Source organism: Athene noctua, chromosome 17, assembly GCF_965140245.1.
Source record: "Athene noctua chromosome 17, bAthNoc1.hap1.1, whole genome shotgun sequence".
NCBI lineage: Eukaryota > Metazoa > Chordata > Aves > Strigiformes > Strigidae > Athene > Athene noctua.
The window spans coordinates 1,271,462-1,286,584 of NC_134053.1; the positions used below are offsets into that span (position 1 = coordinate 1,271,462).

Sequence of the window (15,123 nt, forward strand, 5' to 3'; positions counted from 1 at the left end):
GCCACGCTTCCTTCGCTTGGCCCTTTGCTTCGCCCACCTCTTCCCTCATCTCCCCCCAGCCTGGACGGAGACACACAGCAGGACTGCTCCTGACCTGGCCTAACGACCTTTTAACGGTGGGGTGGGGTGAGATGCCGCCCTTCCCAGGCTGGCCCCCTCCTGGCACTCAAGGTATTTAAAATACTACATCTTCATCCAAATGTGTTAAGTTTGGTGGACCAGTTGATTTAAAAAGCGGCTAAACTGGCACCTGACGCCGACACTGAGCGCAACAGGAGTGTCCAAAGCCCCCGCTGCCGTGCTGTGCCATTTCTACAGGGAAAGCTGCTGATGTTCAGCTCCGAGGAAATCTCTAACGAGAACCACAGCCCATAACACGTGTGGTCTGAGAAGCAGAGATCAAAGGGCTTCTTGGGAGAAACAGAGAGGTTTACTCCTTCAAATTTTGCTTGCAGCCATTTCCAGTATTTCAGATAAGGACAGCAGGGGAGTCTGACCGCGGGAAACCTTGGGGATTGTTTTTAATGAGCATTTCTGAAACAGCCCATCGCGTTGTGCTACCCCTTCCCTGCGGGGCAGCCCGTCGCTGCTCCGGCGAGATTCAAGGAGATGCATTTCTCCTCAATAGCGAGGCCCCGAGGATGCCAGCCCTTTGATGAAAGCACAGGGCTGAATGAAGAAACAAAAGTATATTCATGAGTGGCTTGTGGAATTTCCTGGCAGCACCCTCCCGTAGGTGGAGTTGGAAAGATTCACTTTCACCATCAACTTGCTGAGGAAACAGCATTTTCATGGCTGTGCTGAAACCTGCCTCTTCACCTGGATCATCATTGCAAAGGTTTAATGGGCTTTGGTGAGCTGGTGTGGAAAATAAAACCCGGCAAAACAAAGCTCCCTTTAAAGGGAAGAGGGGACCCAGGACACAACCCAAGTTAATGCTGTTATTCAAGAGAATCAGCATCACTGTGCTCTCTGTCGGCCCTTTGAGTACCATCAGCAGTTTCCCTTTGGAATGTGGTTGCTAGGAATTACAATAAAAATATTCTGCAGGTTAAATAACTGCAGGTTAAAATAAACCTGCAGCAACAACAGAGAGTATTTTGGGCACCAGCTTTTATGTGGATGCTGACTTCAACAAACTGAGCTGCGCATCAGAACTGAGAAAATGGAACAGTTGCGGGCCTGATCCTTACCCCGGTGTTAAATTAATCCATTTACCCCAGTAGCTCATTTTGGATTTGCGCCACATGAAGAGATACACAGGCCACGGAGGACGCCCCTCCCGCCCTGGCTCTCCGGATGGAAATCAGCAGAGTGAGGACAAGCCCCTGGGGAGACGCAGCCTCCGGGGCGCCTCGGCAGCTGCTCTGGTGCCGGACCCTCTCCCTCCTGACACCTCGATCCTCTCCTGCGACCGGGCTTTTACCACAAAGCGACTCCCACCACGCATCTGCAGGGCTCACTGTGGGACTCCCTGACCGTTATTGCTCTGCCTGTACTGGTAACCTTGATTTCAGCCTGCAAAGTCACATCTATTATTAATAGGAGGCCGCTGCCAGTGCTGGCAGGAGGGGCAGGACACGTGCTGCCCCGTGCAACACTCGATGCACAGAGATTGCTGCTCCATGGGGCTCTTCACCTCCAGTGCCGGCTCACATGGGGCTGACAGCCCGTGGAAGGTCCCAAGTGCTGGCAATTTTCATAGAACTTTCATTTTTCAGCAGGCAGCAGCTGCCTGTTCCTCACCTCTCCCCGGAGAGCCCCCAGCAGAGGTTCCTCTCCCGCAGCCCCAGCAGGAGCCGTCGCCCGCAGACCCCCAGCGCGGCGCCTGGCAGCTCCGTACCTGTTGATCAGTGAGATGACGGCGGCGAAGAGCTCTTCGTAGAGACCCGCAGCCATCCCCTCCACGCACTCCACCCCCGTCATCTTTGGCCCTGGCACAGGCAGAGAGAAGAGTGGGCAAAGACACACCATTAATTTCCAGCCGAGTTCAGCCCGGCCGGAGCCAGGCTGGTGGCAGGGCAACCCAGGCTCTGCCTGCCAAGCACAGCATCCTCCTGCCTCACGTGGATTTAAGAAATAAAAAAAGCCCAGTTCTGCAAGTTCTTGCCATGTTAAAGCCCAGTTTTGCAAGTTCTTGCTTTTATCAGAATAACTTGCAGGGGCCCGGCTGTAATTCCGCCGCCGAGGATGAGCCGGGTGTGGAAAGGCTGAGCTTAAATCTGGGTGATATCTCGCCCCGCCCCGCCCCGTGCATGCTGGATCTGCCTCCATCGACTCGATCCGAACATTGATTTGAGGTTCCTAGCAGCTCAGCAGCACTTTGTCCAGCTGGAGCACAACCCCCCGCCGTGCCCAGGTCTCCTCGCAGGACGCGGGTTCAGCTGCGGGCACGGGGCCAGGGTGCCCACCCTGCCGCCCTCCTGCTTTGGGGGTTTTTCCCCCCTTTTGTAGGGAGAGCTCTCACAGCATTTAAGCAGCATCACTTATCTGCCAGGGGCATTATCTGAATTCACCTGATCTTCGAGTGTCCCCAGGGAGCGACAGGCTGAGGGTAGCTCCATGACAGAGCACAACTGACGATTTAATTAATATGAACAGACTTAAACAGACCCCGCTGCCTGGACAGAAAAGGGTGTGTTGCCTCTCCCTGCAGCACACCCTCCATCTTCTCCTCACACAGAGCACAGCATCTCCCTGTCACCCATAAATAAAGGAAAAAGGGATGCAGCATCCCGGTACCTGCCGGGCTCTCCTCTGCCGGGGGCACCCGGGGGCCCCGTGCTGTGACCTGCGCCAGGATCTGCTTCAGGTGGTGTTTGAAGACGGCGGTGGTGAACTCCTCCAGGTCGCAGCCCAGCACCTCTGCGGCGTTGCTCGCATGCTCGAATTTCATGAACTGCTTCCTGCCAACTGGGGAGGGGGGCGCGGGGGACGCGGAGGGCTCAGGCAGAGCCAGCCCGAGCGGAGATGGGCACAGGCTCGGTGCCTCTGGCCAACATCCCTACCCACTCCCACGTGCAGCACCCCCCAAATCAAAATCTGACTAAAATAACCCCAAAAAGGACTGCTGTTCGCAGCGTGGGACGGAGAGGCGGGCAGGGAGGCTGTACCAGTGCACCCCAGTTTCCTTCCACCCCCCAGGACTCCCGGATCGGCCCTTCCCTCACACCCCTAAGGGGCAGTTTCAGACCAAGCACTGACTGTCCTGACCCGCTCAGAGCAACCGCCCTGCGGACCCCAGCCTGGAAATGCCCTCTGGGCAACGAGCCAGCCGGGCAAAGCAGGCAGGAGCCATGCTGGGGGGCAGGGGGGGATGCTTGGCTGAGACGGGGATGCAAAACAGCCACAAGGGAGCCCTCACCAAAAGCTGTTTGCTCGGCTGGTGGGAAGAGCCTCAGCGCTGCCCCGCTGCCTCACGCAACATCACTGACGGAACCGAAAAGCTTTTATCTCCTCAGAGTCCACCCGCCTCCTCCTGCCGTCCCTTCTCCTTCAGGGACAAGTCCCATACCCCCTCCTAGCCACGGGACTCGGGCTCGGTGGCCCGCCTGGCTCCTGGTCCTGCAGCGGGCAGGACACTGCCCTCCCTACACACCCGCTTCTGCCAACAGCAGCTGCACGGAGCCTCAACCTGGAGCTGCTTATCCCGAGGAAGGCTGGCTGGCTCGGGAGAGGTTGATGGATTTGTCCCCTGAGCAACCATTTCACATAAGAGGAACCTTTCTTTGGTCAGAAGAAAGTTCAAAACTTTAAGGATCCCAAACCAATGCTTTTGAGCCTGTTTTCCTCACTCGAGTACTCCCCAGGTGGTCAGAGCATCCCACCTGCCCAGCGAGACCGGGCAGAGAGGAGACCGGCTCCAGGGAGGGAGTTTTGGGGCAATTCAGAGCAAATCGGGAACCAGTTGGAACACGCAACCGACGCAGGCTGCTGCCGCCAGCATGGCGTCGCTCGGCCTCTGCATTTCAAGAGCTTCAGCGGAGCGACCCAGCAGATGTGTTGAGGGAAGCCGATGGATTCCGAACCAATCCCTCCAAATCCCAGCTCCCCTTCCCAAGCCCCAGCGGCGTTTGCTGTCCCCACCCGCCCCAGAGCAGTGCTCCCCCCAAACAGAGCTGGGCCCCACTATTTACATCCCGCAGCAGTGATTCAAATCAATAGGGGAGCAATCTGCAGGATAAAGCCTTTTACAAACGCAGGAAGGAGCCGGCACACCCTCAGGAATAGCGGGGGGATGAGCAGAAATGGGAGCAGATGAGCAAAGACGCTCAGAGACATCATGGGTGAGGAGCCAGCCCGGGGGCTCACGGCTAAGACAAGCTCTTAAAATAAAGGAGGTGGGATGGAGAGCGGGAGATGGCCACATCCTGGCCAGCCCCATAGGGGACCAGGGTCCCCCGCTCCCGGGCGAGGGGATGCATAAAGCAGCAAAAGTTTCCTGGGGCCAGGGGGCTGCAGGGCTGCTTCACGGCACAGCCACGAGTCATCCCCCCTTTCATCTTTTCCCATTATCTTTTATTCTGATTGAAGGACTCCAACATCAAGGGCTGTGCTGGAGCAGGCAGAGGAATTGCCGCCAACAATCCAGGCTTTGATTTATTTTGTTTTCACTGGTTTTTGACCGAGCAGGGGGTACAGAGGCTGCTCCCCACCAGACAGATCTCTGCATGCTGCTGATCGCTGGGAGCGGAGGGGCTGCGGGGCCCGGGGCTGCACAGACCTGCCCCCCCGGCCGGGCTCCTGCAGCCAGCATCCTACACTGGCCACTCCAGCATCCCACACCGGCCACGCCAGCATCCCACGCCAGTGTCCCTTCAGTGCCCCCAAATTGTGCCCTCACTGTAAGGGGCTGCATGCGCTGAGTCAACAAGGCTGAGGGCACGGCCACTCCTGCAAACCCCACTGTGCCCGCGGCTTGCCCAGCTGCGGATCTGCCCACCCCACATGCGCCACCCCCCAGCAGCCCCAGGAGAGGCCGGGCACCATTTCACACTTCATAAAATATAAACAGCAGCAGCGGCGTGAGGCCCTCCTGGGTGTAATGCGACCATTGTAAAACACGCCAGCTCTAACGCCTAAAAGGTAATTACTTCAGTCCATTTAATATTTAAGAGAAGCAGCAGGAAAACACAGGGTCAGCACCGGCTTTGTCTCGCCCGCGCGCCCATGCGTGCCGCCCAGGCAGCGGCTGGGTTTCTATTTTTTATTTCAAATGGGGGAGTATGGGGAGCAGCAGGGAGACCCGGAGGGGCCGGACCCTGTCCCCCCATCCCCATCGCAGCCACGTGCTGGTACCTGCAAGCCGAGGGCAGCGTTCCCCGGGAGCGGAGGGGACCCACACCACGGGCTCGCTGCCGGGACGGGCAGGTCGGCATCACCGCAATCCCCTTCACTTGCCTTCCCGAGCCCCCGTGGCTGCATGGGGCACACCTTGGCAGCCTGCCCTTTTTTTTTTCCCCACTTATTTTGTCATTAAAACATTTGCACTGCTAATGGGACGAATAAAAAAGCCCATTTGTTCCTCTTTATTACCCTGGGAGGGGACAGGGAGAGAGAGGAGGCTCCTTCTGGCTTGAATGGTTAATTTATTTGTCCTGCACTAAATTCTCGAGTCTATTCTCTGTTGACCCACTGCCTGATGTATGACATATTAAAGCCTATATATAACAAAGGGAAGAGCTGTGTAATAGCATGATTAAAGAAATATGCCATTCTGGCTGCATTTCCCCGACTGTTTGTAATAAAGATGTCAGAGTGCTGAACAGATAGTGCCATAACTTGGCGTGCGGGGAGACAGCCCGCCCAGCCCGGGGACCGCGGTGGTGATCGTAAAAACCTCCACGAAGGAGAAGCAATGTCAACGGACACCGGCCGGGACACGGAGGGAAACCAGCTCCCTTGCACGGGGCCTTGAGCTGCTCAAACCCCCGTTTCCAGCAAACTGCCCCGTTTCGCCGGCAGCCGAGCACCAGCTCTGCCCAGTTTGTGCTCCAAACCGGGGTCCCCCGGGTTTGCTGCACTATGATCTTGCATCACAGCGGTTTAGCTCTTTCCCCCGAAGCCCTCAGGCTTCCCCAGGGCAAAACTGCTGCAAGTGCAACCCAAGGGGCCCAGAGAGCCGCCGTCCTCCCGAAACCAAACCAGCCGTCGTCCCTCTGCGGCAAGAAAACCAGGCGGCGAAGAGCAAAAAGCTTTAACAGAGAGACAGAGAGAAAAATTGGCAAGAGCGAGAGGCCAGCCCTAACGCAACCCTTTCCAAGAATCGGTTTGATGAACGACGCGGGAAGCGGCGCGGCCCTTCCCAGCAGCACCCGGGCAGCCCTTGGCTCACCCGCCGCGCGGAGCCACGGCAAAGCCCCTGGTTTTCTACACCCGAGGCCGGCGTTGGGCGCCAGCCCCGGGGCAGCTGCTCTGCGAAGGGAAAGCAAAGGGCAGAGGCTCCTGCACTGCGTCCTGCTCCCTCCTCATCCTCTCCAGCCCCAGCACTGCCCTCGCAGCCGGTGCCGGGGAACACACAATTGGCTCCGGGCACCGCAAACACATGCAAGGATCACCAAAGCTTTCCTCAGGAATCCCGGGGAGCTGAGGGGCTGCGGTGGGATCCCCCCGCGCAGAGCAAACCCGACGGCGGGTGTCTGAGGGCGTTGCAAGGTGGAGCTGCTGGGAGAGGAACGATCGGCACCGGCTCCGGGATGTTCCTTACGCGATTCCCCGCCTGGCCCCGCTGCGCCCCCGATGTTCCCCCTGCTGCAGGGACACCCACCCCAGGGACATTTGCCACACAAGGGAAACTCTGGCCCAGCACAGATTATGGCTCCGCTGTTCCCTCCTCCTTTTAGCGACAGGCAGCACGGGAAAATCAGGGTAAATCCGGGCATTGAGCTGGGGTGGAACTAAGAGCAAAGTGTCATTTCCACATCAATTCAGGAAAGGTCACTACGTCTCAGAGGCTGTAAAACAGCAGCAACATTGCAGGTTTAAGGGTTTTTTTCTCAGCTCTGGTGAGAAAGCAACAAGTCACCCAAATCCGCTCCTGATTGACATCTGGGCTCAGGGAGCTGCATAATTAACGCCTGTCGGATCCTGCCGGGTGCTCTCCCCTTGCACTTTGATGGACGTCCCCATTACTGTACTTGGCTAAAGGGCTTCCAGCCCTTCTGGAAACTTGCCATTTCACAAAGCCTCGGGGGTGTTCGAGGGGGTTTCAGCCTGCAGGCCCTGGCGGGATGCAGCAGGGCACTGTGCACCGGCACGTGGGACACCAGGCTCAGCCCCAGGTCCCTCTCATGAACTGCTCCACATTTCGGTTCCTGGGTTTGAAACCGAGATGCTCCTTCTCCTGCCTCCCAAGGGCACGACGCTGCAGCCGTGGGGCTGTGGGAGACCCGGTCTGGGCATTGTCCCCTTGCTACTTGCTGGGGGTCTCCCCTAAAAGACCCCAAAATCCCACCCCGGCTGCCCGGGCTCTCCCACCCCTTTTCCCTCACGGCTCTGCTGCGGGTGCTGCCGACCTCCGCAGGGTTTGGGGGGGCTCAGAGCTTCCCCCACACTCCACCACACCCCCTCCTACACTCCTACCCTGATGGTTTTCCTCCATCCAAGGGGTTCAGGCCGCTGGTTTTGCAGCAGCGCCTGCCTGGTGCAGCAGGGGGGGTCTGGGGGGAGCCACACTTGGCTCCCAGCCACGGCGCGCACCCGCCTGCAGCACTGGGAGGACTTACAGCCACTGGAAACCAGTCATCTCCATTAAAGCTGCGTGGTGGGAAGCCCACAGAAAGCGGGGAGCTGTGATGCTTTATTTTTATTACAGTCAGCAAAATGGACAGCCTGAGAGCGAGCTGAATGCCGACCCCCAGCTGCGCCCGAAACCTCCTTCCCGGTTAAAGAGGCAATGAATAAATGAAAATATCTAATATTCCGCAGCCCACAAAGGGGACTGGAAGCACTCAGGTGAATGGGTACCTAGGATGCCCTGCTGGCCTCTGCCTGTCAGGCTGCTTTCTCACAAAATGAGCCACTCTCACACGTTTCAAAGGCAACGGGAAACACTGACACCGGGATGGAGCAGGCTTTTGAAATTCAGCCTTTTCTTCTCAGTGTTTTTCTAGCTGCAAATGTATTTTCCACTCCCAGCTAGAGAGAGGTGGTGCTATTCCCCCCTGTTTGGTTCCTGGTCAAACTGAATTTGTGATGAGATGATAGCCATCACAGAAGGAAAAAATAAAAAGAAAAAAAAGGTGCATTTAACCTGTGCTGGGGTCTGGCAGCCGGAGCAGGGCACGTGCCGGGGACGGTGGCGGCGGCTGCAGCGCCTGGCTGCGCTCCTGAACGCCGGGGAAAAACCAGCGCGGGGGCTCCCTTTGGTGAGATTTCAAGGAGAGGATTTTGAATATACAACTTCAAAGCGCATGAAAGGGGAAGGGAAGCGATGGCTATCAGGAGACAGGTTTAACCACATTAAAAGAGTCATCGCCCCCACTGAGACTTTGGCTCCATCCAGCTTTGATCCATTTTTTATCCATATTTCCTTTCATTTCTCCCCTTTTGTTGGCGCACGATGGGGGAATCGATACCAGAGTGAGTGATGCTGAGACATGCTCTGGTTGTTAATCCTGTACCAAGTCACAGCCCAGCCTGGGCCCGCTCTTAACATTCCTGTTTGTGCTGCAATAATGGCAACAAGATCTGCTGAATATCGCACTCGATTCACTTCCAGCCTGACTTCAGGAGACCTGGGACAGCACGGTCAGTAAATCTGAGCAAACCAGCTCAAGCTCACCCAGCAAACCCTCCGTGGCCAACACAGTGACTGAGCTTCCATCGCCTTTGACCTGGGCCCTCTTGAACTGAGACACATCTCTAAAATCGGCTCTCCTGAAAACTCTCAAGGCAGAAGGACTTGCTTTTTTTTTTTTTTTTTTCTTTTGGCCAAAAGCCTCATCACGCACTTCAGCCTGAGAGAGCAGGGTCATTTTTTATAAGTTGGAAGGGCATTAGGGGAGATGGAGATGGGAAGAGAGAACACCAGAGAGAAGGAGAAAGAGGACTCAGTGTAAGTGATGACAGCACCCATCCTTTTAAAATAATTAATAAATGATTAATGGCATAAATTACCATAAGATGTGTTATGACATGTTGCAGAGACATTTATAAATGTCTGTGGCTTAGTTTATAGCAGCCGTTATGCAGTCCTCATAAATTGAAGTGTGTAAATCAATGTGACTGTCTCTAAAATGGGTTAGAGCACATCTTAAAATAATTTACAAGGGGTAAGGCAATTTCTATACGCCTGTATTAACAAAGTCTTTATAAATACAATCTTCATCCAGACTCATCCTACTGTAATTCAGCTACTGTATCAGGCACTCGGGAGATGATAAAGTTATTGCTACCTGAAGCCGTCCCGTCGCGGCGTCATCGCAGACAACGTGCCCCAAGGTTACGTCCCCCGGGTCCTTCCCACAGAGCTGGTGTGAGGTGACACCTGGCAGCCCCGCGCTGGTCGGGGGACGCAGCATCGCCCGGCTCCTCCGCGGGCAGCGAAGGGCTCGGAGCCACCGCCCGTGCCACAGCCTCTGGGCCAGCATCCCTCCCGCACGCCTCCCTCCTTCGCCCCCCTCTAACCCCCCGGCTCCCCAGATGAGGTCTAAGGAAAGGAGGGGCAGGAGCCCCCCGTACCTTTACAGGCGCCGGCAGCTCCCAGGTGGTAGATGCCGGCCAAGACGCGCCAGACGGCCGCCTGCTCCTCCGCCGTGATGCCCAGCGTGGCCATGGCAGCCCGGAGCTGGGCGAAGGCCGCCGAGGCTTTCTGCTTCTCCTCGGGCTGCAGGAGGAAAGAGACGGGAAGGGAAACGTCACGGTCTCTGCCAGAGCACCCCAGGCTCAGGGACACACACACGGCGGGAAGGCAGACGGGCGTGGGAAAATCAGGCGGCCAGCAAGGGGAAGAGAAAAAGGGACCCTAGGAACAGTTTGGACAGCACTGGGAGAAGCCCCTGGCAGGTTCCTCGAGAGCCTGGGGTTTGGAGCGAGCCAGGGTACGTCTTCTCATCCTATGACTACACAAAATTCCCGCTTCAGGGGTGTCTAGAGGTGTTAAACAGCAGCTGGAGACCGACCGTTTCTATCCAAACACCCGCCCAGGGCGTGCCGGGCAGCAGCGCAGCCTCCAGCCAGGAGCAGACCTCACCTGCCCACCTCCAACCACAGCAGCCCCAGCCAGGACTCCTGCAATTTTTTTTTGCAAATGTAGCCCCACTGCAGAATTAGGGCTTTTTTCCCCCCGAATGGACGCTGTTCTGTGCAGACACGTGTGGCCCCGGGGGCCAGACACCGCCCGCAGTCTCCAGCGTGCAGCACCCCTGTCTTGGCAAGGACCAGCCCACCTGGGCTAAAGGATCCCGGTGCTGAGGCCTGCAGGGCAGCTGCTGGTGAGGAAACACAGCTGAGGCCTCTGATTTCTCCAAATTCAAACAAATACCCCAAATGCTTGTGACACCAGTGTCACAGCAGGGGTTCTCCATCCCACAGGCCACACTGGGGGATGAGGGCTGGGAAGCCGCTGGTCAGATTTTTCAGTCTCAGCATCCAGAGCTCGATTCAAAAAGGAAAATCTGACAAATTTCCCCAAACACCAACCCAAACCAAACCTTTTGGGCGGTTCATCCTTCCACACCCCCACCCCCGGCAGCCCCACCGCACCGCGCTGAACCCGACGGCCGAGCCTGGCTGGCCGGGGACACGCACGTGCCGTGGGGAAGGAGGAGAAGCAGTGGCAGAGACAAGCTCATCTCGTGTCCTCTGCAGAGCCCCCACTCCCTGGGCTGAAGAGACGCTGCCCGGCTCCTGCCGACCCTCCGCATCCCAGCAGGAAAACCCTCAGTGCTGGGATAGGGGACCCACAGGAATCGGGGGCTGCGAAAGGAGGGTAAAACCCCATCTCTGAACCCAAATCTGCTGCTGCACCCGCAGGGGGAGGCCCCGCAGCAGCTCGCCGTGCCCCCTCCGCTCCCTTTGGCGGCCGGAGCGGAGCAGGAGCTCCCTAACGACCGTTGGGTATTGGACTCACCCGTAGATGAAGTCGCTGCCAGTTGCTGCGCGCAGCCCGGTGCTTCGGCTCGCGGGCAATCTGCCCGGCCTTCGCCAACGCCTCGGGCTGAGGAGCTGGTGCTGGAAACCAGCTGCGGTACTTTCATCCCCTTAAAAATCAACTTTTGGGTCCTCCAAAGGATGCACTTGCCCGCCCCCCTCCCGCCCCCACCCAGCAGCTCCTGCTGTAGGGAACTACCAGGAGTTTCTGGGTCCCCCGCGGGGGGCTGTTCGGGCAGACCCTTCCTCACACCCCGGTATTTGCTCCCTCCCTCCCTGTGCCCATCCCCGGCATTTCTCCCCACCTTTGAGAACGATTTGATCCCAAAGGAGTTGCTCTCAGCCGCCTGGTGCAAGTGCAGCATCGTCCTGGAGTGAGGTAACAGAAAATGAGACTCGAGCTCCCTCCTGCCCCCAGCACCCCCCAAACCCCCTGCCCTCTCCTCGGGGAGGGTCTCTGGCACCCGCAGAGCCCCTTTGCCTTTACAGCCATGTCCGAGGGGCCTCGGTGGGAAAAGCTTCGTGGCTCTGCCCCGGGCGGGGGGATGGAGCCGGCACCAGACAGGTGGGGGACACGCAGCTCGTGGGAAAGGTAGAAGTGAGCAGGGAAAGGGGCCTCTGATTCATCTGATCAGCCCAATTGCAGTTTTAGCGAAGGGGCGTAAAACGCACCAGAAAACACCCGTTTCCTAGAAAATCTCTAACACAGAAACGTATAAAACCACCTGCAGCATCACTAATGCGATCACCCTCACGATCTCTTATCAGAGGGGTCTCAAAAACCAAACTGATGGAGGAAACTTGGGTATAAACCACGGGGGAGCCCCTGGGCAGTGGGGTCCCCGGCAGCCGGGCAGCCAGGCGCGGAGTGGAGCCGCCCGGGGCCCTGGGAACCCCGCACCCACCTGTGTGCCGTGTCCAGCCCCGCCAGCATCAGGGCGAAGACGTTGAAGCTGCTCTCTCCGTGGGGCTGCTGGGTGACGCGGCTCCTCTCCAGCAGCATGGTCTGGGGAGGGAGGGGAGGCAGGGCTGAGCGGCAGCGCCCAGCGCCCAGCGCAGGCAGGGAGGTGGCCGGTGTGTCAGGGCATCCAGGCACACAGGGAAGAGGGGGGACAGTGGCACACGGAGATGGGGGGATGCTACTGGGAGCTGTCAGGGAGGGGCTGGATTTCTCCTTGCAGGGCCTTTGGAGGCTGCGCGCTGCTGGGGGTGCAAGCAAGAGCCGAACCGTGGCCCAGGTGTGCACCAAGGGGCAACATTTCACCTCGGGGGTGCAAGACCCGCGGTCCCTCCCCACCTCCCGAGGCCTGGGCAGTGTGTGGCCCTAGCAAAGACACTGCAGTCTCTGGACAAGCCACTGCCTGGCCTTTGAGACAAGCCTTAATCTGCCTCCAGCCTCGTCAAGGCTGTTCGATGCCAGCACTGACCCCAGGAACCAGTCCCTGCAGAGCTGGGACCCCCCCACGATTGTCTCATCCCAGGAGGGTACCACGGTCTGGAGAGCGGATGCTCCCAGGGGCACGGTCCCATTCCTGCCCGAGGACGGCCATGCCGGGCCACCGGCTCCCTGCCAGCCCCGGGGCAGTGAAAGGGCAGCACGGGAGGGCCCCGGTGTCCCCCAGGAGCGGACACCGGCTCAAGCCCCCTCCTCCATCGCGCGAGGCCCATGGGCACGGGCAGCTCTGATTAAAGTGGCGCTAAAAGCCCTCAGAGGCTTCTGCTGCAGGCCGACATGTAAGGTGCTGCTAATGAAATGCTGAATTATATATTTCCTCATAAACATTTCATTCCAGCGCTGTCCCGCGCTCCCTGCCAGGGGAGGGGTGACGGGCTGCGGGGGCTGACAGAGCTCCCACTCAGCTGCCGTTTGGGGCACTTTGGCTCCAGAATCAGCAGAGCGGAGCATTGCCCCTCTCCTGCCCAGCCTGATGGGAAGGACGGCACAGGGGCTGTTCACCCTCATCCTGAGGACCCCCACAGTTTGGGCCACGGCCCCCCGCCCCGTCTCTCCAGGCCCGCGGGGTACCTGGAGGTGAGCCCCAGTTATCCGGCCGGTGGCACTGAAATCCAGCGACAGGACCATGGAGAAGCGCGTGGAGCTGCTGCTGTGGCTGGTGGTCACTGACCCGAAGGCTCCCAGGACCGTGAACATCGCCTGGATCTTCTCCACTGCAAAACCATCCCCGGCCCCCCCTGAGCCACCCTGCAGCCCGGCATCGAGCCAGACCCGCTCCAGCGCAGCCTCAGGGCTGCCTCGGCCCGCTCCCCCTGGGGTCTGTCCCGGCACACGGGGCCCCAGAGCACTGGTGGGGCGCGGGGCTGGCATTCCGCACGGAAAGGACACGTGTGCTGGGCTGGGGGGGACGTGCCACCCTGCTCCGGGCCACCCCCTCAGCCCTGTGCGGGAGCAGGGGGTACCCAGCGCTCGGGAATCCCAACCTGCCCTCCAACGCCCCCGGTCGCTTCCCCCCGCCCCGTCTCCAGGGTCTGGAGCTGCTGCCCCTGGCGCACCGAGGCCTTTCTGGGGCTCACGGGGCTTTTATCCAAATAACGGATGTGTTGGGGCTGGAGGGGCTGCCGGGGCCGCCGGACCCCCTACCTGAGACGCTGCCGTCCACGCTGCCCGCCGCCCCCACCAGACACTCCAGAGCGCTCCGGCAGCTCGTGGTCCGCCCAGCGCCGCTGCGCCCCAGTGCCACGATGGCCTGATCCTGCCGCCGCAGCAGCAGGGCCCTGTAGGCTCGCTGCGCCACCGAGCAGACGTGGGGGGCCGCGCTGTCCCGCTTCCCCTTGAAGGCCTGTGGGCAGGGAGAGAGTGGAGGGGCACATCCCGAGATGGGCTCCTTGGAGAGAAAATCCTGCAGACGGGTCACGCTCAGGGCGATGGTTTCTTCCCAGGGGAAGGGGGGGAAGTGCTGCCCGCCCCGGCCAGCCTGGCCTCCCCACACCAGCGCCGGAGGGAGGGTCGGGGACCCGCTCTTGCTTGCCCGTCAGCAAGAGCTGCCAGGCAGCACCCCTGGCCTGTTCCCCCCCCAGCCCCAGCACCCCTGAACCACTCAGGGGGTGCAGTCACAGAAATTTTTTTCCTGGAAACCATAAAAAATTCTGTGCTGAAAGCATCCCTGGTCCTGAGTGTCCCCAGAGCATCCCTGTCCCAAGCATCCCCAAGAGTCACCCCAGTACCAAGTGTCTCCCAGAGCGTCCCCAGCCCTGAGCATCCCTGGTGCTGGGCGTCCCTAGAGCATCCCCAGCCCCGAGTGTCCCCCCAGAGCCACTCCAGCCCCAAGTGCCCTCCACATGCCCCCCAGGTCATCCTTGGCCCTGAGCATCTCTGGTCCTGAGTGTCCCTGGAGCATCCCTGTCCCCAAGAATCCCCCAGAGCCTCCCCAGCCCCGAGCATCCTTGGTCCTGAGTGTCCCCAGAACCACTCCAGCACCGAGCGCCCCCCAGAATGTCTCCCAGAGCATCCCCTAGAGCCACCCCAGCACCAAGTGCCCCCCAGAATGTTCCCCGGAGCATCCTTGGCCCTGAGCATCCTGAGCGTCCCCAGAGCATCCCCACCCCCGAGCATCCCCCCGCACCCCCCCGCGCCCCGGCCCCGCGCTGTGACGGTCCCACGGTGCCACCTGCCGGCACCGCAGCGCCCGGCGTGCTCCGCCACTGTCCCCACGGGGCTCGGTGACCGCTTCCCACGGGACATCCCGGCCGCCCCGCTCACCTTCCCCGAGGTGCCGCTGGCTACGAAGCTGGGCCTAATGGCCACTAGGCCGGGCCCGGCGTAGGTGCAGGGGAGCCGGGCCTGGTAGCGCTGCTGCAGCGTGTGCACGGCGCTGCACTCGTTGAGGCTGACGAGCGCGGCCAGATCGTCGGCATAGTCCAGGCTGGGGGGGTTGGTCTGCAGGGAGAGAGCCAGACCCCCCCTCCAGCTCTGCCGTCACCCCACGGGCTGTGCTGGACCCCGCCGGCACCCCGCAGCGACGGCTCTGACCCTGCCCGGGGGGCTGCGGGGAGGGCGGCCCCCCCACCCCAGCC

The 15,123-nt window shown here is 59.7% G+C and overlaps 1 protein-coding gene across 1 annotated transcript in view; it reads right to left on the bottom strand.

Moving 5' to 3' along the window:
- Positions 1–15,123, bottom strand: part of MYO18B (myosin XVIIIB) — a 70,506-nt gene that overhangs the window by 51,438 nt on the left and 3,945 nt on the right. Inside the window, exons 7-14 of the mRNA XM_074920919.1 lie at positions 14,810–14,986; positions 13,691–13,889; positions 13,118–13,260; positions 11,997–12,097; positions 11,397–11,460; positions 9,682–9,826; positions 2,743–2,913; positions 1,844–1,934 (exon numbers count right to left, since the gene is read on the bottom strand). Coding sequence (XP_074777020.1) covers positions 1,844–1,934; positions 2,743–2,913; positions 9,682–9,826; positions 11,397–11,460; positions 11,997–12,097; positions 13,118–13,260; positions 13,691–13,889; positions 14,810–14,986 — 1,091 coding nt within the window. The remainder of the gene's footprint in view (positions 1–1,843; positions 1,935–2,742; positions 2,914–9,681; positions 9,827–11,396; positions 11,461–11,996; positions 12,098–13,117; positions 13,261–13,690; positions 13,890–14,809; positions 14,987–15,123) is intronic.